Source organism: Brachyistius frenatus, unplaced genomic scaffold (assembly GCF_029030835.1).
Source record: "Brachyistius frenatus isolate BFR_SWC_R1_liver_20210118 unplaced genomic scaffold, ASM2903083v1 Contig_28, whole genome shotgun sequence".
Classification (NCBI taxonomy): domain Eukaryota; kingdom Metazoa; phylum Chordata; class Actinopteri; family Embiotocidae; genus Brachyistius; species Brachyistius frenatus.
Window position 1 is genome coordinate 3792355 of NW_027210627.1, and position 21475 is coordinate 3813829.

At 39.7% G+C, this 21475-nt stretch overlaps 1 protein-coding gene across 1 annotated transcript in view; it reads right to left on the reverse strand.

Moving 5' to 3' along the window:
- Positions 1-21475, reverse strand: part of pth2ra (parathyroid hormone 2 receptor a) — a 46046-nt gene that overhangs the window by 11822 nt on the left and 12749 nt on the right. The window contains exons 5-10 of the mRNA XM_069698873.1: positions 20518-20615; positions 17819-18002; positions 14130-14283; positions 9347-9407; positions 7711-7777; positions 3529-3623 (exon numbers count right to left, since the gene is read on the reverse strand). Coding sequence (XP_069554974.1) covers positions 3529-3623; positions 7711-7777; positions 9347-9407; positions 14130-14283; positions 17819-18002; positions 20518-20615 — 659 coding nt within the window. The remainder of the gene's footprint in view (positions 1-3528; positions 3624-7710; positions 7778-9346; positions 9408-14129; positions 14284-17818; positions 18003-20517; positions 20616-21475) is intronic.

Sequence of the window (21475 nt, forward strand, 5' to 3'; positions counted from 1 at the left end):
ATCAACAGCGTGACGGACTGTATCACAGAATACATTAAATTCTGTGAACACACCACCGTACCATCCCAGACTGTACACTGCTTCCCCAACAATAAGCCGTGGATCACCAGTGACCTGAAAGTTCTTCTTAATAAGAAGAAAGCAGCCTTCAGGTCTGGGGACAGGGAGGAGCTTAGGAGAGTGCAGCGCCACCCGAAGGAGAAGCTCAGGGAGTGCAAGGACTCCTACAGGAGGAAGCTGGAGGCCAGACTCCAGCAGAACAACGTGAGGGAGGTGTGGACCGGTATGAAGGAGATTACTGGGTTCAAGGGGAGAAAGAGGCAACCAGGGGGCTCCCTGGAGAGGTCAAATGAACTAAACTGTTTCTTCAACAGGTTTAGTTCACCACCCTCATCTGTCTCCTCCACACTTCACACCTCCCAAATACCTCTGCTGCCTCCCCCCCGCCGCCCCCTGCGCCCCCTGGTGAACTGCATAGAGCCCTCAATCTCAAAGGGCTCTTCCTCCATCGACACCTTGACACCCCCCCCCCTACACCCCTCTCCCCCATCTCTGTGACTACTGGCCAGGTTAGGAGACAGCTGGAGAGAATCCACCAGCGCAAGGCTGCAGGACCTTAATGGCATCAGCCCTGTGGTCCTGAAGACCTGCGCCGTCCAGCTGGCTGAGGTCCTACAACACCTCTTCAACCTGAGCCTGAAGCAGGAGGAGGTCCCGGTGCTGTGGAAGATGTCCTGCCTGGTTCCTGTCCCCAAGAAGACGACTCCATCTGGCCTCAACGACTACCGACCGGTTGCCCTCACATCTCATGTGATGAAGGTGCTGGAGAGGCTGGTCTTGGCACACCTCAGGCCGCTGGTGAAATCTTCTCTGGACCCTCTGCAATTTGCGTACCAGCCTCGTGTGGGAGTGGACGACGCCATCATCTACCTGCTGCAACGAGCTCAGTCGCACCTGGATGGAAACGGTGAATCTGTGAGAATCACTTTCTTTGATTTCTCCAGTGCATTCAACACCATCCAACCACTGCTGCTGAGTGAGAAGCTGCGGGTGGTGGGGGTGGACGCGCCCACCGTCTCCTGGATCAATGACTACCTGACAGGCAGACCACAGTTTGTCCGTCTGGGCAGTGTGCTGTCTGATACGGTGGTCAGTGGTACTGGAGCTCCTCAGGGAACTGTTCTGTCTCCCTTTCTGTTCACCTTATACACAACTGACTTCCAGTACAACTCAGAGTCCTGCCATCTGCAGAAGTTCTCTGATGACTCTGCAGTGGTCGGGTGTATAAGGGACGGACGGGAGGAGGAGTACAGGGCAGTAGTGGAGGACTTTGTGGAGTGGGCGGGAAGGAATCACCTGCTCCTGAACGTGGCCAAGACCAGAGAGATGGTGGTCGACTTCAGGAGGAAGACGACGGCTCCACAACCGCTGAGAGTTCTGGGAGAGGATGTGGACATGGTTGAGGAGTACAAGTACCTGGGTGTGTCCATCGACAACAGACTGAACTGGAAGACCAACATCAATGCTGTCTACAAGAAGGTGATGAGTCGACTCTTTTTCTTGAGGAAACTTCGATCCTTCAATGTGTGCAGCGAGATGTTGGAGATGTTCTACCAGTCTGTTGTGGCCAGTGCATTGTACTTCGCTGGGGTCTGCTGGGGGAGCAGCATTGGAGCCGGTGACACCAACAGACTTAACAAACTGGTTAAGAAGGCCGGCTCCATCATCGGCTACAAACTAGATAGTCTGGAAAAGGTGGTGGAGAGGAGGACGCTGAACAAACTATTGTCCATCTTGGATAATCCTGTCCACCCTCCCAACCACCTGCTGCAGGGACAGCGGAGCACTTTCTCTAAAAGGTTCCTCCAGCTCCGCTGTCACAAGGACAGATACAGGAGATCATTCCTGCCCACTGCAATAAGACTGTACAATAACTCACCTCTGGCAAAATCCATCACAGTACAATAACACTGTTGACTGTGTTTCTTGGTTGCTTGTATATTATATATATAGATATATACTGTACTGTATGTATATATATATATATGTTGACTGTGTTTATTGGTTTGTTGTATATCATATATATAGATATATAATGTACTGTATATATACTGTATATACTGTGCATTTTATATTTATATTTTTTACTGCTATTTAATTTTATTGCTTTTCTATTATATTATTCTATTCTATTATTTTATTCTATTGTTTCTATTATAGCTTCTGTATGTATGCTGCTGTGGCGAAAAATTTTTCCCTCGGGGATTAATAAAGTATATACCTACCTACCTACTGTATAAACTGTGCATTTTATATTTTATATTTATATTTTTTACTGCTATTTACTGCTATTTTATTGCTTTTCTATTATTATATTATATTCTAGTATTTTATTCTATTATTTCTAGTATTATATTATTGCTTCTGTATGCTGCTGTAGCGAAAAAAATTTCCCCTCGGGGAGTAATAAAGTAAATACCTACCATACCTACCTACCTACCATTAGCAGTCATTAATACTGTAAAAATAGAATTATAACAGAAAATGGTCCTAATCAGTGAAGACCACAGAAAATAAATGTGTTTTCAATTGAGATGTAAACAGTGGTAGGGAAGTTGACCACTTAGTTTTAGGGAGAAGCCATCCCAAAAGTTCTGAACTACCAAAGAGAAAGCCCAGTTAGCCCCGAGAGCCAATATGGATCTAAAAGCCAATGATCACAACTAGCAAAGTGGGGTATAGAGGTGCAACAGGTGAGACCAATAAGACGGGGATGCTCCACTTAAACAATTTATGAACAATCAATACAATTTTGAAATTGATCCTATACTGAATAGGGAGCAAATGTAAGGATGTCGTTCTGAATCAACTGCAGCCAGGATAGTAGTTTCAGGCCTGTTCAAACATACAAAGAATTACAATATTCCAGTCTCAAAGTAATAAAAGAAGGAGTGACCTTTTTGAGGTCTTTTGGGTAAAAGTGGGGCTTCTTGGCTTAAAGAAGCTGGCTTTGACAAGATATTTGATCTGCAGGTCAAATATAAAAGAAGAATCAAAAATACAAGAGGTTCACCCTAGTGCCTTAAAGCTGGGAAGGGATGAAATATCATCAAGTGATAGTGCTACAAGGTGAGAAAAATGGAGCACCAAAATATCAGTTTTATCCTCATTGATACTGAGAAAGGTTTGTCACAGCCAAGTTTGTACATCAGCCACACAACTTATTAAAGAAATTACACGCGTCAGTATAAGGTTTCAGCAGTAGGTATGTCCGAGTTTAATCAGCATAAAAGGTAGAGGCGGTATGTTCTGTGTTTTGAAAATAGACAAAGGAGGCAGCATATGTTCCAAACATTATGGACCCAAATTGACCCTTCACAAGGCAAAAACACTGCTCAAGATGGGAGATAAAAATCCCACGGCCGACGATATCAAATATAGCTCTGAGGTCAAGTAATACAAGGACGGCAGAATCACCAGCATCAGCAATGAGGAAAAGATCAATAAAAACTAAAGAGCGACACAAACCTGTACTGTTTCCTGGTGTCGTATCTCCCTGCGTTTGTCTCTCGAATTTTAGTGGCCAGCACTCGCACGATATTCACAAACAAAATAAAGTTGAGCTGCAACAGAAAAAAAAGAGATGGAAAGCTCTTCACATTGTGCAGTAAATGATGACCTGACTTCCTGTGACTAACAGACATATTTAAAAAAAAAAAAAATTGGAAATGAAAGGGAATCTCTTTAAATTATACTTTGCTTTTTATTGGAAGGAAATGTTTCTGAACTGGTATCACAGAATCTTTGTCACTGAACTATAACTGAAAATAATCAGACAATTTTTTTTTCTGAACAGTATGAACTAGGCAGTTTTAGTATTCTATTACCATCCACCATATAAACCAGCATTACCAATATATATAAAAAACAAATTAAAGCAATATAGATGCTCTAATTGAAAAAAAAAAAAATTGCCACGTTTTGGGTTTTCCACTCAGATACTTTATTGAGGCTCAGGCAAAGTAATTTGAAAAATGCTAATTCAGTCTGTTTTGTTTCTGCAGCCAGACTTAGACCCCTGAATCATCTAACGTTCAATCCTACACTGTGCAGCACTTGGACGAGCATGAATGAGCTTCAGAATACCCATACCAGACAATAGGGTTTTTATTATGAAGCATTTTACCTACATACAGACTTCCTCTAGAGTTTCATACATTTAACCCGGGTCCCAGACTCTTTCTCTTCATTCTTTATCACCTTCTAATTTTTCCCTCAATGATGTGATAAATAGATACACAAATAAAAATTGAAATGTGACTGTGCTTGACAAAACCAATGAGGAAATGCTTCATTGGTAATTAGAATACACATTTGTGAGAAAGTGCGGTCAGACGAACAAGGTGCAAAATGTTTGTTTTTATTTTTATATTGTCTTCAAGGCAAAAGGTGGACGCACCAAATATTGATCTGATATCGGCTTGTTATGAGTATAAATGTTAAGCAAATGATAAAAATGAAATAATAGATTAATAATATGGCAGAAGGCAGCTTTGAAGCTTAGTTTAGATGGTGCTGAAATGTTTCCCAAAAATGACTTCTTTTTTTTAAAAGAAAACATCTTTTATTTGACACCATCATAGTTGCAAAACACATGCTGATCGAGATCAAGCTCAAAACATACTTTACTCTCTTTTGGGGAAATTTCTCTTGGGGCCCAGAGTTACTGCCACACATAGCAAACTTACGGCAAACATCGTACAAACATATCGTGTATAGCAACATCCTTTCAACAATCATTGCATTAAAGTACCAAACTGCAGAAAAGTACAGACGGTCGTAGTTTAACAATAAACAAATAAAACATTCAAATTGTAGTCTTGTACACATCAGCCTGGTACTGTAACTAAGTTCAGCTTCGATCCACCCACTACAGAGGGGATGTAAAAGAGATGTGTTAATTAACACAGCAGGAACTAGTGTACAGAGTAAATCATCAAAGTTCATGATGCCTTGTATTGGAAAAAAGAAGGCAGGAAATACAAGAGCGAGTCAAAGTTGGTTGATTGTTCTGTTTCATCCACTTAATTCCTGAGTTGTTAACTTATTATATATAATTATTCTTATTAGAAGGAACTGAACTGAACCTACAGTTAAGCACAGGATCACACTCTTTTTGTTCACTCGGGTCGAAGTCTGTTACAGCCAGCAGTGCATTAGTCCTGTTGAAGCCGTATTGCTTTTGATTACAATCTGCTGGCGATTTTTTTTTTTTTTTTTTTCCCAGTCGCAGGCTGATGGCAGCTTAATTAATGCTGTGAACAGCCAACCCAAGTCGTAAGCTGCCTTTCAACAAGAGGAGCTTTGCGCTAGTTCAGTCTGCATTAGTTTAGGTATTTGTAAAATAAACTTTTGTTAGTTTGTTGTTGGTTTTGCCAGGAAATTAGCTCCATATGCTTTTTTTTTTTTTCCGCAATGGTGCTGCATCGAGGGCCGTTTCAACAGTTCCAACTCCCACACTCAAAACCATGAGCCACTGGTCCTCCAGAGCATTTCAATGATACATCTGCCTGAATACCAATGAAATTCTGTAAGCTCAAAAAGCTCTGAATCATTTATGTATTATGTAATGTATCCTGTCAATAAATTATCAGGGACACAACCTCCAGACTGATTGCATTACTTCGCTGTTTAACCCCAATGCTAACCAGACAGTAGGCATCCTTAGAAGTTACATCATAAGCTGAATCTCCAATCGGTTTACTTCCATGCATCCTAGTTCTGTTCAAAGCGCGTTGCTTCATTCAAATGCGCTCATTTGATTTTCAATTTGGGTGATGTTGGGTGATATTTTATCACTGCTAACTTTGAATATGGAAGTCTGTTCCTGATGTTTCTTTAAATGTTTTTTTTTGACATGCACACAATGTGTAGTGGAAGGAAATGATTTAGCATACCATGGCTGCATAATTTCTCCCAAATCAGACACCGTGTCTTTAATGATTTGCATTTCCTTCTCTTCTCAGTTTCTTTATTAAAGTATCTCAGCACTTCTTATCTGTGCTGCTCTTTCATTTGAAATAACCCATGCCTGTTGAATGAGGAGATATTATGTTGGGATTCTTACCTAATTCCTTATAGCTTACATGCCCCATATAAAGCACATTCAATGATTATTATTATATGTGAGTTCCTGATTTGCATAAAGCTTTAAAAGGTTACAAAGTAATCTCCAAGAGGTCATATGTTAGCCAGTGCAAAGTTTGACAAATTAAATGGAGACACTTTAGTATTGTGGCTATATCGAGAAGGAGGCGCCCACGTAAGATGACTCGAGAGGCACAAAGCAGAATTCTCAAGGAGGTAAAAAAGAACACCCGAGTAGCCGTTACTCCAAAAACAATATAAGCCCAAAGTCCACTGTGCTACTTGGCATGTAGCACTATGTATGCAGTGGAAAAGGCGCTGCATACCAACTACAGACTGTACAATAAACATAGACATACCCAGCAAGTCTGAAAAGTGAAGCCAGTGAGGAAATGCAATACCACTGAGGGCCACTAGGGGCTGGCTCCCAAAGACCTCTGGTTCCAGTAGACTGCCATGCAAAAGCCGTCAACTTCTTTAATTAAATACGTCAATCTTTTTTTCTCCCCTCAAGTCATTAAAATTTAATTTAATAAGTTAACAACCTCCCTTCAGCTTTTTAGTGGTCCTTCTGAAAAAATGTCAGTTAATTAGATATTAGGCCTTGAAGAGAGGTATTTTTGGGGGTGTGTTTAGTTTGATTGACATGGAAGGGTTGCAGTCGGGTTTGCGGTAAAGATGGACATTTCAGGCAAAAAATACAATTTGAAATTCACTCTGAACTATTTAATTATTAGTCGACGCTACCAGAAACGCTTGTTTGACGTTGCTGCTGCTACAGGAGGTTCGACAAGTTATGAAATCCAAATGTTTACTTGCTTTTTTCACCATGTCTGTGGATGCTTGTATCAGTGTGTTTAACACAAGACAGTATATATTATGTGCATTCTTAACTTTAGCACATTGCATTTGCCTATACTTGTGACTTGGATGAAAATCAGTTCACATTTTATATCGTGTTAATGCAGAGAAAGGGGTAATTCTAAAGGACACTTTTTCTGTATAATAGTATAATTCTATTAATTCTGACCATTATTAACACAGGAGGCATCTTGAGCTCCTTTTTATTAATCAGGCTTAGACCTGATATAAAAATTTGCCATGTTAAAAATCTATACTGATTTTAAATGATATAATGTGTTTCTGCTGTGATAATGAATAATTACAACAATTAATCAATAAATAATCAGAAAGCAGAAAGTTGATTTTTGGTTCTATAAAGAGAAATGCCTGAAGTTATTGAGCTGTCTGTAGTGTCAGCCAGCATTAGCTGCAGCAAGTCAAGGTACTGTTTAATTGTGGTTATTAAAGTCTTTGTTCATCCAGAATCAGAATATTTGCCATGTGTTTAATTATATATTTCAAGTCTTGCTTGAAATACAGAGAAGCACGCTGAAAGAAGTGGGAATATAAACATATCTATTATATCCGGATAGTTCAGACACTCACAAAAGCCCCCCAATTTGAACTCTTACTTCAGCCCTCCATCAGAGCCTCAAATATCTTGGAAACCTCTCAAGCTTCATCATAGCCAAAAGCAAGCTCTGTATTTCACACTCTTACCCCAATCGCTGTCAAGATGGGAACCTGGTAGATCCACTTAATGTCACCAGCGCTTAACTCCCAGCACCTGCGGTTCAAGGAAACACAAAGGGGAGAAAGTAAACTCATAGAGGTAGGAAAAAAAAGAAGTAGAGCTAAGAAGAAGGTGGGTGTTATTCAAATGACAGATTTAGTTGTAAACTGACACCAAGTAAATAATGAGCTTAAGAATGAAAAAGATGATGATTAGGGATACAAAAAAAAGAAATTGTCCAAAAAAAGCTGTTGTTTCGTTAAAAGCATGTCTGATTTCAGAGAATAGCAAAAACAGAGGTTACAAAAAGAAAGCTTCATGTCTTGATTTTGAGGTGTTTTGAATTGTCCTGTTGTCGATATCAGCCTCTTTTCAGTGTCAGTTTCATGACTGACTAAATGACATTTGTATCCTAAATTTCCTGATTTATAGGATCGTTGCACCTGAAAGTCCGGACTAAGATCCAAACCAAGGTTCATGTTTTTGTTACATTGTAATACATTTGATCAAGTTGGTTTTGCTTTTGTATTTCAGTTTTGCGTGAAGAACTTTCCATAACATACCTAAGTTCCCCCTCTTGACATTGACTGCTTTGTTAGACGGTGTGCGTTGACGTGTTGCTAGGCTTTTCCATTTGAATTGGGATAAATACAAATATTTCATTTGGTTGCCACTCTATTAACACTATTACGGCGTTACATGTGGCACTTATTTCCCTTTCAGAAAATAAGTTTCATCATTTTTATGCGTCATTCAAGCTGAGTGTTGACTTGTCCGTCGGACCCAATTGCACTTAATTCCTCTCCTCTTCTCTATATACTGCTGCGGACTCTTTCTTTTCCCCGTTCTATTTCTTCTCCTCTTATTAAATGAGTGACGATACGGTGCCTCGAATTCCTGCAATTGGGTGGAAATCTGAACCATCGAAAAAGTGTTTTCCCGCTGCAAACAAAGCGAACCATGGTTCAGTTTGGTCTTGACCTCTTGTAGTCGGACCAAAGTTTGGTCATTTGGTCAGGACAGACCTCTGAGGCTCCTCTCACATCTGCTGCTTTGGTTTGGACTTACCTGAAAAGTGCAAAGGTCCAGACCAAATAAGGTGGGTGTGAAAGCACCGTTAATGAAATTCATTCTTCCTTCTCTCCGAGATGTTTTCCTGTGCCACCAGCTGCCGCACAACCCCAAAGAGGAATATGTCTTCCCCAAAGTATAACAGTTGGGACGATGTTCCTTATGTCAAATGCTCCAAACATACCTTCAATGACTGTGGCTACAAAAGCTCCGTCTGAACTTTTCATACCGTTTGTTTCCCACACAAGTCTGACTTATTCAGATGTTGCTTGTGTACGTCTGACAGCTCTCCGACATTTATTTATTGTTGCATATAAAAGCACGCACGTTTAATTGGATTTCACTGATGATTCAAATGTCACCCCAATTAAGTACTAATTATGACATCCTTAAAATTATATTTGTCTCTTCTCGTGTTTTTTTCATGAAATGTCATCTTCTTTTTTTTGAGTTGACCTTTTGTCAATCACGTGTGATTTTGAAATCTTGATGTCCTTAAACTGTCTTGACGTCGTAGAGAACCTGCCGGTATCGTATGACTTTCTCTCTCACCTTGCGTCAGCCATTGTTGCCCTAACAATCGCCCACAGCGCCACGAAAACAGCTGGAACACCTGAAATTACACAACACAAACAACGAGTTCTGTCCAGGTGATGACATACACGCGATATTGTTTACCTGATTAACTACCGAGGTCACATTTGTGTTTCCCACACAACACATAATGGCTGCATAGACACGATGACATTCAAAGTTAATGGCTACAGCTTAATAGAACGGGTGAGGGTGGTGGTGGTGGGGGGGGGGGTAGACTGAATGTTTGCTTTATATACAAAATGTGAAAGTTTTTCTAATCATACGCATTAAGCTAATATAGTCCATTACAGAACTGGAGAGTGGAGTCCCTTAGCGAGTGTATGTGTTAAGGAGAAAGGGAGAAGATGGGCTAACACCACAATAAAATAATGTTGCACTGGTCATTTCATTCCACAGCACCTGTCACTTTCCATTCATCGTCCAAGCTGTATTTAATTATCTTTATTTTATTTGTTTTTGTGTATTTAGTCTGTGTGTGTGTGTGTGTGTGTGTGTGTGTGTGTGTGTGTGTGTGTGTGTGTGTGTGTGTGTGTGTGTGTGTGTGTGTGTGTGTTTTATTCTTTTGTTACTTGTTGTTTTTGTTTTTTTAAAATAATTATTTTGTATCTATCTCATTTCGTTTAGTTCATACGTATTTGTAAATGTGTTCACACTGTGTACACGCTGCTGTGACGGGCACATTTCCCCAATGTGGGATTAATAAAGTCTAATCTAATCTAAAATTTGTGTTGGATTTGAAACTGTTTATCCTTTTCTAAAAAAAAGTCACGTTCCTCGATGACAACATATTGGATTAGTTAACTACCAGTTGTTTCTGATGGGGAAAAAATAAAGCACCGCGTTATTTGTCATGTGCTTGGTTTTATCACCCATGGTGCATTGTCTCCAGTCATTTTATCCGCACGAGCGTCACACAGAGCATAAATATCCACACTCATTTGTTTTCAAACACAGGTGGCATATCGAGGCACATAATTACTAGGCTCGGGCACTTTAAGCAAAAATACTATTATACTGGGAAGTATCGGACTATTCTTCAAAGACCTCCACCCACCCTCATCTATCTCCCTCCACCCGCCACACACTCACACACACACACACACACACACACACACACACACACACACACACACACACACACACACACACACACACACACACACACACACACACACACACACACACACACAAACAAAGAGAGCGACTCACTCGTGCTGTATACTGAGGCTAAAAAAAAAAAAAGAGCTACAAACTTTGGAGAGAAGATCGCTTTTGACGACGCTGATGAGAAATATGTCTTTCGCTGTCACGTCTGAGATCGGGGCTGCTCTTCGCTCTCTATGTCTTAACACCAAACTTACTTTGTCTGGTGTCGAAGCTAGCCATTGATTGTTGATTTGCGGATGGACCGCCTTCGCCGTGATCGACTGTGAAAGGATTGCGCACAGCTGTCGTCGACTTTCAACATGCTCGATTCAGCTGGGAGAGTTTGGACTGCACCTCGTTTTGGTTTATTACTCGAAGGACTTTGACACCGAACTTTATTACATTTGTTGTTTTTGCATGTTTCTGGTGTTTACTACGAGGCGCGTGATGCAGTGTGACGCACGTTTTACCCGAGCTTTGGTAGTAGCATTTTCTTCTTTTCTTTTCTTTTTTTTTAATCGCTTAATTGAAATTAGCAAACATTTTTTTTAGGCGCCACCCTCTGGCGGTAATGCGGATGCGCTTTCCATTCACCAGCTGTGATCGTGTGTCAGCTCTGAAGAAAAGCATCCATTTTTTTTCTGCCCGGAGTGGCACATTCAGGTATTTGTACATCGAGTATTTGTTCTGTCTGCAAAGAGGTTTACATGTCTGCTACTGCTGTATAATGACACATTGCTATGTGACAGGTCCATCATTTGCATTTTACCGTATACAGACAAACTTGTTCTGAAGCTTGTGGAAAATGTACACACTTTAAAATTCACTGTCGTCACCCCATATAAAGGAGCTGCTGTACTTACAAAAATATATATATATATATATCATTCATAAGATCAGGAGACATTACTTTCCAAAACACTTACAATTGCACCATAACTTTCTTTGTGTGCCGGGTCTGTTAGAGATTCCGCATCCACTCCACTTTAGCGCCATCAATGTGTGAACAATTTACATAAACACTTCTTCGAACAAATTACTGGAATAGATTTAATGTGTAAATTATAGCGATGGAGGAATTTATTCAACAAGATCCCCAGGCTGCATTACATTCTGTTGATCAATGCGTAATGTGTTCAAACTAAGTCTCAATCTGCCGATCTAAAGTCATCCAACAATCTAGTATGCACTCGGAAACTGCCGCAGCATTTTGTTTGTTTGTTTTTTAAGAGTAAGCTTTCAAAGGGAACGGATGCAATTACACCAGAAAATGAAAACCTTGTGGAAGCTATAAGGACGGAAAAGACACTGTAGAGAAGGGCTATATTTGTAAGAGCCAGGGCAGAGTGTGCTTTCCCCTACTGATAAAACATACCTCATATTTACAGTTCAGAAATTAAATGTGACGTAACTCTTTTTTTTTTCTCTCTCTATTAGCAGTAATATTACCAGGTCATTTTGCCACTGTAGCAAAATTACCTAAAGCCTGAAATCGAACACCGCCACGAAATTGCATTTTAATGTAACTGAAATTACCCAGTGGTACAACTAATTGTAGCTGTGCAAGATCAACTTTCTTGTTTTAATGTCGCTTCCTTCTAAACAAAAACAAAAAGAAATCCTCCTCCAAGTACAGCAGCGTCATTATGGTTATCACAACTAATCCCGGAAACTTTAATTGGGTGATAACGGTTCCCCACCTGTCAATGTATAGCCTGCTAATTAGAGACATCTGAAATGGATTGTATCTTTTATCTCAAAATGGAAAATAAAGAAAAGAGTGAGAAGTTGATCGAGTTTAATGGGAGTGTGATAACAGACAATCTTATGAGCACGAACACGCTTCCCCTCTTACATCTGGCTGGTTTAATGCTTTCAAGTCAAAGCAGCGCAAAATGAGTGTTGACAAAAGAATGTGTTTCTTAGGTTTCAAGAGAGAAAATGAAGGCGTGGATGCCTCGTTGTGGATGCGGAGACGCAGTCCAAACATCACTGCCGTATCTACACCAGAGCAGCTGTTTAAAATCACCAGTCAGATACAAGTCAGCTCATCAGAGGCAAACAACTACACGTGTAACTTTACAAATGATGGCTACGCTGCAACGTTTCATATTCCAGGTGACATACCAACTTTTCTCGTAAAAAGTGATGCTCTCATCACTGTATTCAGCATAGCAGGGATCATGGTTGTCATTATTGTTGGAGTGCTCACTTATGAACGATGGAAAGGATTAGCATTAGCAGCATTAGGAACTGTCTGGCTGATGGTCGGGAGCGTTCTGTGTCTGCTGCTGCCTATAAAAGACAACGACAACGAGGCAGCTGTTTTCAATGATGTGATGGTCACGATGTGAAAATGACAGTAGCCTCATCCCGGTCTCATTTTGGACATGAGCATATGCATAACCCAAAGAGGTTATGAATTAGGTTTGTTTGTGCTGTTTGGCAGCAGGATTACAGAAAATGTACCAGGCCATTTGTCAAGAAAACTGGTGGAAGGCAGCAACATGGACCAAAGAAGAACCCATTCAAGTTGTTAGGGGATCTGAATCGCAGGGCAATCCCGTGAATTATTAATCACTTTCATTCACTTTAGTTTCAGTAAACTTAAATGCCACACGTCGTAAAACCTTGTAGATGGTAGAAAAGTTCAAGTGTGACAAAACGTAGGCCATTTTAGAAATACAAAGAATCTCAAAGTCCACTTCCATGGGTCCCGGTAAACGAATGCGATGCACTTGTACTTGGCTCAAACTTACCACAGCAAGCAAGTCATTACAGACAACTCGGGGACAGTTTTTATCGAAGTGGAACTGAAAAAGCAGCTGAGGAGCATAAGTGGATACTTAAAGGGTCAAGTTTTGGAAATGTAATACAAGGTAATACTTTGGAAGCTCACGCTCCATAGTTTACATTTGTGTTACTGTGCAGCATTTTTGCACTTCACTAAAAGCATATTTTCTTTTATTCCTGACACTTGTCCGTAAGACAAGGACAGACAACACAGCAGTGCAATGTGAAGGCCCCCTATCTTTATTTACATTAATGTGATAAAATACTGCTTGGGAAAAACAACCCTTTTATCTGTCACACACTTGTCTCGTGTGCCAGGACAGCGCAAAAAACTTGAAACAGTACGAGCAGTTCCGTTTCATAAGATATATATCAATATTTTTGTTACAAAACTCTTTTTGCTAATTTTGACAAAATGAACAACCAAGTTGCCTTCAAAACCATAAAATAAGTCTTAACACTGGTTATTACAAAGTAAAACACTTTGTAAAGAAGGTCTTGTATTTGTCCAACACAACAAACATTACCAAACCATACTAGTAATGACGTGTCAGTTTCATACGAGGGCTAGACATACAGTACCACGTTAGGTTGGGTTGATGCAGAAAAATATAAGGCGTTGTATTACTTATATTATTGCATCGTATTGTCTGTAAAATAATACATTTACGTGACTGTTTTGCAAATCTGAACTCTTATTTCAGCATTTTAAGCTGTAGTGACAGGAGAATTTTTTTGGAATGGACGTTTAAGCATCGTGCCATAAGTGCGATGTGAGAAGTATTCTTTTATTTCTCACCCCATCCGATGAGTATGAAGCCCCAGAGGTATTTGGAGTCCGATCTGAAGGCCATGAAGATGAGACTGTGGAGGTAGAGGCCTTCGACCAGGATCCAGTAGTAGTTGGTGGCCAGAAAATAGATGAAGAGCAGCACTGTCACCTTGCAGCCAATCTGATAACAAAACATAAACATTTTTATTGCATCCGATTTGCACCTAATATTATGTTGCTCGTTGTGCTTTCTGTGATTGTGTGTTAACACGTTCCTGTGATGATCGCAGTAATTCACGCAAGCTATTTCTATACCACAGGTGCCCCCAAGAGAACAAATGATTGGATTACATTTTGCAGCACCTTGTTGAATACATTTACACAAAAATGAGGAAAAGTAAACTGCAGTGAAACTGTATATAAAAGGATAATGTTAATAAAAAAAATTAATTAAAAAAATAATTATAATTTAAATGTGCATACCCACTTTGTTTCCTTTGGTTACTGAAAGTAGCGACAGAACCAAAGTTAGGTTGCAGCTGCAGCCGCATGTCCGCTGCGACTCATGTCGAAAATATAAACCAAAACTGTATGGAGATGTTTCGTTTTTGAGTTGTTATCAGAACTAAGTTTTTCTTCTTTTCTCGCAGTAATACTCTGACCATCGCTCAGATTAATCTGCTATCCTTGTGTATAAAACTGTAATTAAAGGAGTTCAAACTAGCTCCACTTGCAACAGCAACAATAGTGACATGCTGCTTACACACTGATGTTATTAATCTAATGATGTCATCTATAATAATTAATCAGTCAGAGGAACCAAAACCGGTCACAAAATTACTGGTCACAACACTCCAACTTTAACAAGTGAATCACCACCTCTGACAGACAAATGGCCAACAAAATCCCCCACCCTTTTTTTTTTTTTATCTGTAGAGGACAAAATACTGATTATATTAACTCAGAGTAGAGTTGCTACATTGTTTGTTCCTTTATGATAGGACAAATAAGACACAAATTAAATAAATTACTGTGGTTAATAGGTCCAAAAGTAATTCTAATTTTAGGGTTATTTGTGCGCAACAAATTAAATTCCACACATATTCACTGTAATGAGGCAACAGGAGTAGAGATGGTAAATGAGAGAAAAAAGCTTCATGATCTAAGTAATAATGCCAAATGATACACTTGATCACACAGTCATGATAATGATTTGGAAACTGTCATCTGGATTCCCTTTGATAGTGTCTGTATTAAAGCACATCTGGCACTGGCAGCTAATTTTCTGATAACGAAATCATATAAGAAAATCATGAATATATATAAGTCACCCAGACACATTATCTGTGTGCATTAGATGCATATTTATGTACAAGGCTGTATGTTTTGGTTTTTTTGGGGTTTTTTTTCTTAGTTTGCCTCAGTTTACTTCTTATAATATAATCCATAAAATAAGTATTTGTCCAAGCACAACTTACTCAAGCAATGCTGTTTATCCACATTTTCTATTTCATATACAATTCCCAAAGTCAATTTACAGACTTTTGTGTGAGCCCAAAATCGTTATTACAGAATTACAGAACCAACCAATGTACAGTCCCCCAATTCAAAAGTACCACTCCAAAATGTGTTTTCCTCGTCACTACTGCCCTCGGACGTGTTTGCTCCACTGTGCAGAATGATGAATGGGCAGAGTTGGCCGCTAAAAAGCTGTCCTCACGTTCATCTGATGGATGGGGAAAGTTTCTCTGAGTCACAGACTGAATAAAAGTGAAATAATCCAAAAAGATTTGCTTTTAGTGGAAGTCATAATATAAATGTCTTATTTTCTATCAGAAAAATTCGAACGGTGAATATGCTGCGGAGTTGCATCATCAAAGCAGCCAATACGATGACTGTTTTCTTTTCTCTCTCCAAATGCAACCTAGCAGAAGCCAAGATAGTATTATGCTCTGTTCTACATCCTGTCAGTGCAAGATGGTAGAGGCTTACTTCTTTAATGGTTTAGATAAAACTGGAGACAGCATTCATTACACCAAAAAACCAAAACAAATTCTCTTATTTGTCTTAAGGCATTTTGCCTATAATTTAGACAACCATGTATCACACATGCTACTCTGAAGGTAACAAACTAGCTGTTGCTTTTGGAGCTCAAATGATTTGTGGGGAAAAAAACTAAATCATTTAATTTCACAGCGTAACGGCATTAGAAATCAGGAGAACGCCTGCAGCAAAGAAAAAATGGACCAACAATGACTCCACTTCCCGCTCCCCCTTTCAAGTTTTGTCTTATCCAACAACTGCCATTTATCTCACTTCAGATTTGACCAAATCTGGATACGCAAGCAGTGGTGGGATGTGAGATTTAAATGTAGGTCGGAGAGAATTAGCGGGCAGAACATGCAAACGTTCCCGTTTCTTTGGCTAAATACACTGCAGCCATAGTACAGCGAAGGCCCGACTCATGTTTGGCCTTCAAACCTGTTACACCGGAATGTTTTTGATGATCACCACTAAATTTATTAATGATTTTCATTTTGGACATTCGTCAAATTTCTTGGATGCTGTTTTCAAAAATACTTAGCGTATCAGTATATATATATATATATATATCATTATCAACAATACCATGGTGTGTTTACAGTTATGATATTCCGCCTCTGTTGTATGATTGCATCTGTGTTCCAAATCATCAGGTACACTTAATAAATGATAATTTGACCACGTAGGACGAACACTGATGCTTACAGTATTCAAATTAAGCTCCACTTAAAAAGGGCAACAAGCAAGAGGAATCAATGAGTAAACAAATTAATGGATTTCAAATGTTTGCAGGGTCCAAGCTTTTCAATGATTTGCGGAGTCTTTAAAGTGTTGTTGCTCTGATTGCACCAGAGCTCACTGTTTAAACTGTGCTGCACTTGTCAGTAGCCTATTTAGATTTGCTTGTGTCTATAATATGCTGATCGGGATGATATTCCCTCAATTTCAAATTTATTTTTTTAAGTGAAAAATCTCCATATAGGATGGTCTCAAAACAGACTCCTCTGTCCTTCCTTTGCAGCGTGGTAATGACATACTGTCCTTGGAAACAACAAGAGGACGTTTGGTACTAAAGACTATAAGATCCCAACTTCGTACGTCTTACATTGCTGAAACCGCCTCTATTATCAATCTGTCATTTAGCAATGATTTGCTGTTTTAAAAAAAGAGTGTCCAACAGTTCACTTTATCTTTTATTAAAAACAATATCACTCTTTGTATTTACCAGCTTTTGTTCAGTTGGTCATCAGTAACCGAGAAGCACAATGTTTGTCCTCAACCAAACCAATGGAAAAAAGAGAGGAAATTCTGCCCCGTGTGTTTAAAGGTGCTCTCTGTTACATCTCAATAACAATGCTTTTTTTTTAATGAACCCTGATATATATTGAAAATCTATTAGTGACAATCTATGAAATTTATCTCGTTCCATGCTCCTCCACATGTTCCTTTTTCTTCAGAAGGAAAGAAATACAAAATAAGAGTTAAGAATAACAGTCGGACAATAATTGCAGCGACTAATTGTCACAAGCAATCACTCTGAAATGTTCAAAAGCAGGTTTCTAAAGCCAGAGCACTCAGAACACCTACCTCTCAGCTCCTAATAGCCAAATATGCAGTTGTTGACACGGTAAGTAAGAAGAACAAAAACTGAAAGAAGGCGGCACAGTACTTACATACTGAGACTTGTCAAGAGATGCAATGCTAACTGTCTTCAAGTTGTCCAGCAGGGCAGAGTCAAAGTCTTGCAATCCAGCGCTGGAGTGGACAACTTTGTCCTTCACAAAGATGCTGACCGCCCGCAACATGAAGGAAACAAACAGGTGCATGTGGATGTAGTTCCTGGTGCAGTGAAGACGCCTGCCAAGAATAGATAGAGATGGGTCTTCAGTGACCCTGCAGATTTCTGTCAGCCAAGTGGAACTGTCAATGCAGCATCAGCCTTTCCAGCAAATCATCGACTTATCGAGCACTGTGACGCAGAGGTGTAATTTAAGTTTTTCCAACACACAGTAAACAAGCGGTGAGTAATTTGTCAGGGACATTGTAGCCCACCTCACTGCAAGTAGACGGCTCTGGCAGAAAGACGGAATGTTATTACGGGAACCAGCGCAGCAAAACACGCCCCTCTTTGTAACATCTGAAATATGTTGTTTTGCTGGTCACAGCGACTCGATGCTTTAGGAGCTGCAGTAGTGGCTGCATGTGTAAACATACAGCATACTTTCATTCTAACCGGTGCTGGTGTTGTCGCTGCTGCTTGTAATGACCATGAAATACATGTTTAACCTTCCGTTTGATGAGTGGCCGAGTCATTGTCTTCACGGCTGGAGACGGTGACGATTCATTCACACTTAATTGGCTATCATTAACTGCATAGCAGCGCTCATGGTGTCAAGTGCTAGCACCTAACCTTTGCAGTATGTAAGGTTTGAGTTTGTTTTTTTTCCAGCCAAAGCTTTTACTGTTCTCACTATGGCAACTTTTCCACTGCCGGTACCGGCCCAACTCTACTCTAAAAGTGGTAGATAGTTCCTGGTTCTAATTTTAGTTTCGCCTCCATCGAGGTTCCAGGTTTCAGTGAATTTGTGTGTTGCGTTGAGAATTAGATCACAGCAACAGTGATGATGCTGCATTGAGGGGGAACTAACTGCAATGGAAAACAAAATCCAGAGCAGTGCCTGGTATCAAAAGCCCTCAGAGTCAAGTATAGAAGAGGTGGTACCAGCAGTGGAAAAGGGGCTTATGTTGCATTCGATGTCCTGAATTTCTCTCGATTGCTCAGCACTTTTCTGAGGTAATTGCTGACTGTGGTTATAGGTTAAAGCTTATAGTTTAATGTACTGTAGCTCTAGAAAGCTTAACGTTGGGTAATGCACATTGTTTACTGTATCAGTGTCTCTAACGGAGGCAACAGAGGCAGACTGCAGCAGGAGATTTGGGAGGTTGATTAAAAACCCAAATCAAAGCTGCTTTATAAAGTCACATATCAGATTTAGGCACCATGATAGTTTCTTGAGCAAATGATCCAGAAAATGTGCTCTTTTTGAAGTTTTTCAATTCAAACATGCACCTCTGATCTCCACGGGCACTCGTCAGTCTGGAAAGTTAGATGTTGTTCACTTTTTATTTTCATCTCTTCCAATCAAATCCTGATACTCGATAGAAAATCAAGAGCATTTAATAACAGTGACTCTGTTGGCTCACTTTTATGTAGAAGGCTTTAAAAGAAATGTGCAACTCTGTAAAGGTTTAAATAACCTAAACCTTGTGACCTCAATCATTAGTCTTTTCAAAGCTTCACACTGGGTTGTTGTATACATACCAGCCAACACTTGCTGCTCTGGCTGTGATTGACATCAGTATAATTATGGTATAGATTGACTTCTCTTAATATGTTTAAATAAGCTATGATGATACGAAAAATATGGTTTGACTCCTTGTTTGTAGATGATGGTTAACAGTGATTTCTTCCTCCTCTATCTCTCCTCATCTCCCGTCTGAAGAGGGTTGTTTCTGTGTTCAAACAGGTTCAAGTGGGCAAAGTGGTCGAAGAATGGCCAAGTGAAGGGGATTGATTTTTAAGTGGTCATTTGTAGAGGGAGAAAAGAGAAGTGCTTGCTTTGATGCAGCTGATGTCCCGTGTGAAATTGCAGCAGAATCATTTTCATTCAGAGTTGAATTTTGATATGCTCATTTGATATGCTCAATTATGCCGCCCTGAAAGGTTTTCGGACTGATGTGACACCGACCACTGACCTCATTGTTTTCCATTTTGCTTCAATAGTTGGATTTTTTTTTTTTTTCATTCTTTGCCATTGAGAATCGGTTCACATAGATCATAAAAGATGAGTAACTTGCACAAAACAGACGACACGAGCAAATAGCACAGTATTTGCAAATAAATACATACAATCTATTATAGTACGAGATAAAAAATGAAATAGAATCGGATTGTCTCCATACTGTACCACAACAATACACAATTTTGTCATTATACACACATTATCCTCTACACATTGTTACAAATAGTGAGTATTAGCAGCAGGACCATTGTGACACAACAAGGTGAAAGCAGGGAAACAAAACAGGCGACATAATAAAGCAGACAATGCCTGAGACTTTGTAAAAGTTTGTTGAATAGCCTTTAAATGTCAGCCACTAAATGCTGCTGTTGTTTTGAAGTGCCTGCTGCAGTCTTTCCAGAATTCATGATAGATTGTAAAAAAATGCAGACAGGGCAAGGGGGCCAATCTCCTGCTCTTATTCCAATAATGTGTGTTTCTTACTCTGTAGGCTCATCAGAAAATGATGTGATCTACTCTGCAGTTTGTTACAAAGGCAGTCACTTAAGTAAGAAAAACTCTTCACTTACCTAAAGTATCCAATTATCACGATGGCCACCAGCAGCGAGCTGAAGGACACAGCGTAGCCAACGGTATACATGACATACAGCCGCTCAAAGAAGTCTTGCTGTGAACAGACAGAGAAATATTTGCTGTTCAGTCCACAGAGCATGAATGTACAGTAAAAGTCAAAAAGCAAGTCCTTCCCGTCCCTCCGTGCCTCAGGATTGCACGAGGGCTAAGATCAAACCAAACACACACTTGTTGATGGAAATAAATTGTGACAAGTGTAATTCAATGAGACAGTTTGAAAACCCCTTCTTTGCCCCTTTTCAGTCCATTAATACAATCGCTGAGGTTTCAACTAAAAACACCCCTGGTAATTTTACAGAAGCTATATTTTTTTTTTATAAACTGAAGAAAACCACATGATGGGGTGTGGTTATGTGTCAGTCAGACACATTTAAGTAAAAAAAAAAAAAAAAAAAAAAAGTAAAGACTAGGATGACGAGTTATTCACTTTAGCCATTCCTCCATACTTAATGCGTCTGAAGTTAGGTTAGGTTAGGTAGTTACTTTATTAATCCCCGAGGGGAATTTTTTTCGCGTCTTTAGGAGGTCTGAATCGAGTGAAGTCAAATAATTGCCAAGTTATCCTCTGTCTCAATTTATGTACTTCAGTTAGTACACTTCCGTGCAGTACGCGACATGTTAATCGTCATAGTGGGACATTGCGTGAATTTCCAAAGAGTAGTGTAGTTTCACTGTCGTTGTCTTCTTACCAAAAAATGATTGCTCCGTTAGAATACATCACACATCGACATTTCTCTCATTTTACTAAAGAAATGAAACGTGTTTTCGTGCCCATTGTTTCAATCGCACAATAAACAACCAACAACTGTGTGGTGTTGAAAAATAACCACGTGTTTGTACAGATCGCCTACGTGGCTGGAAACAAAAGATTTATACGATTCACTTATACTTTAA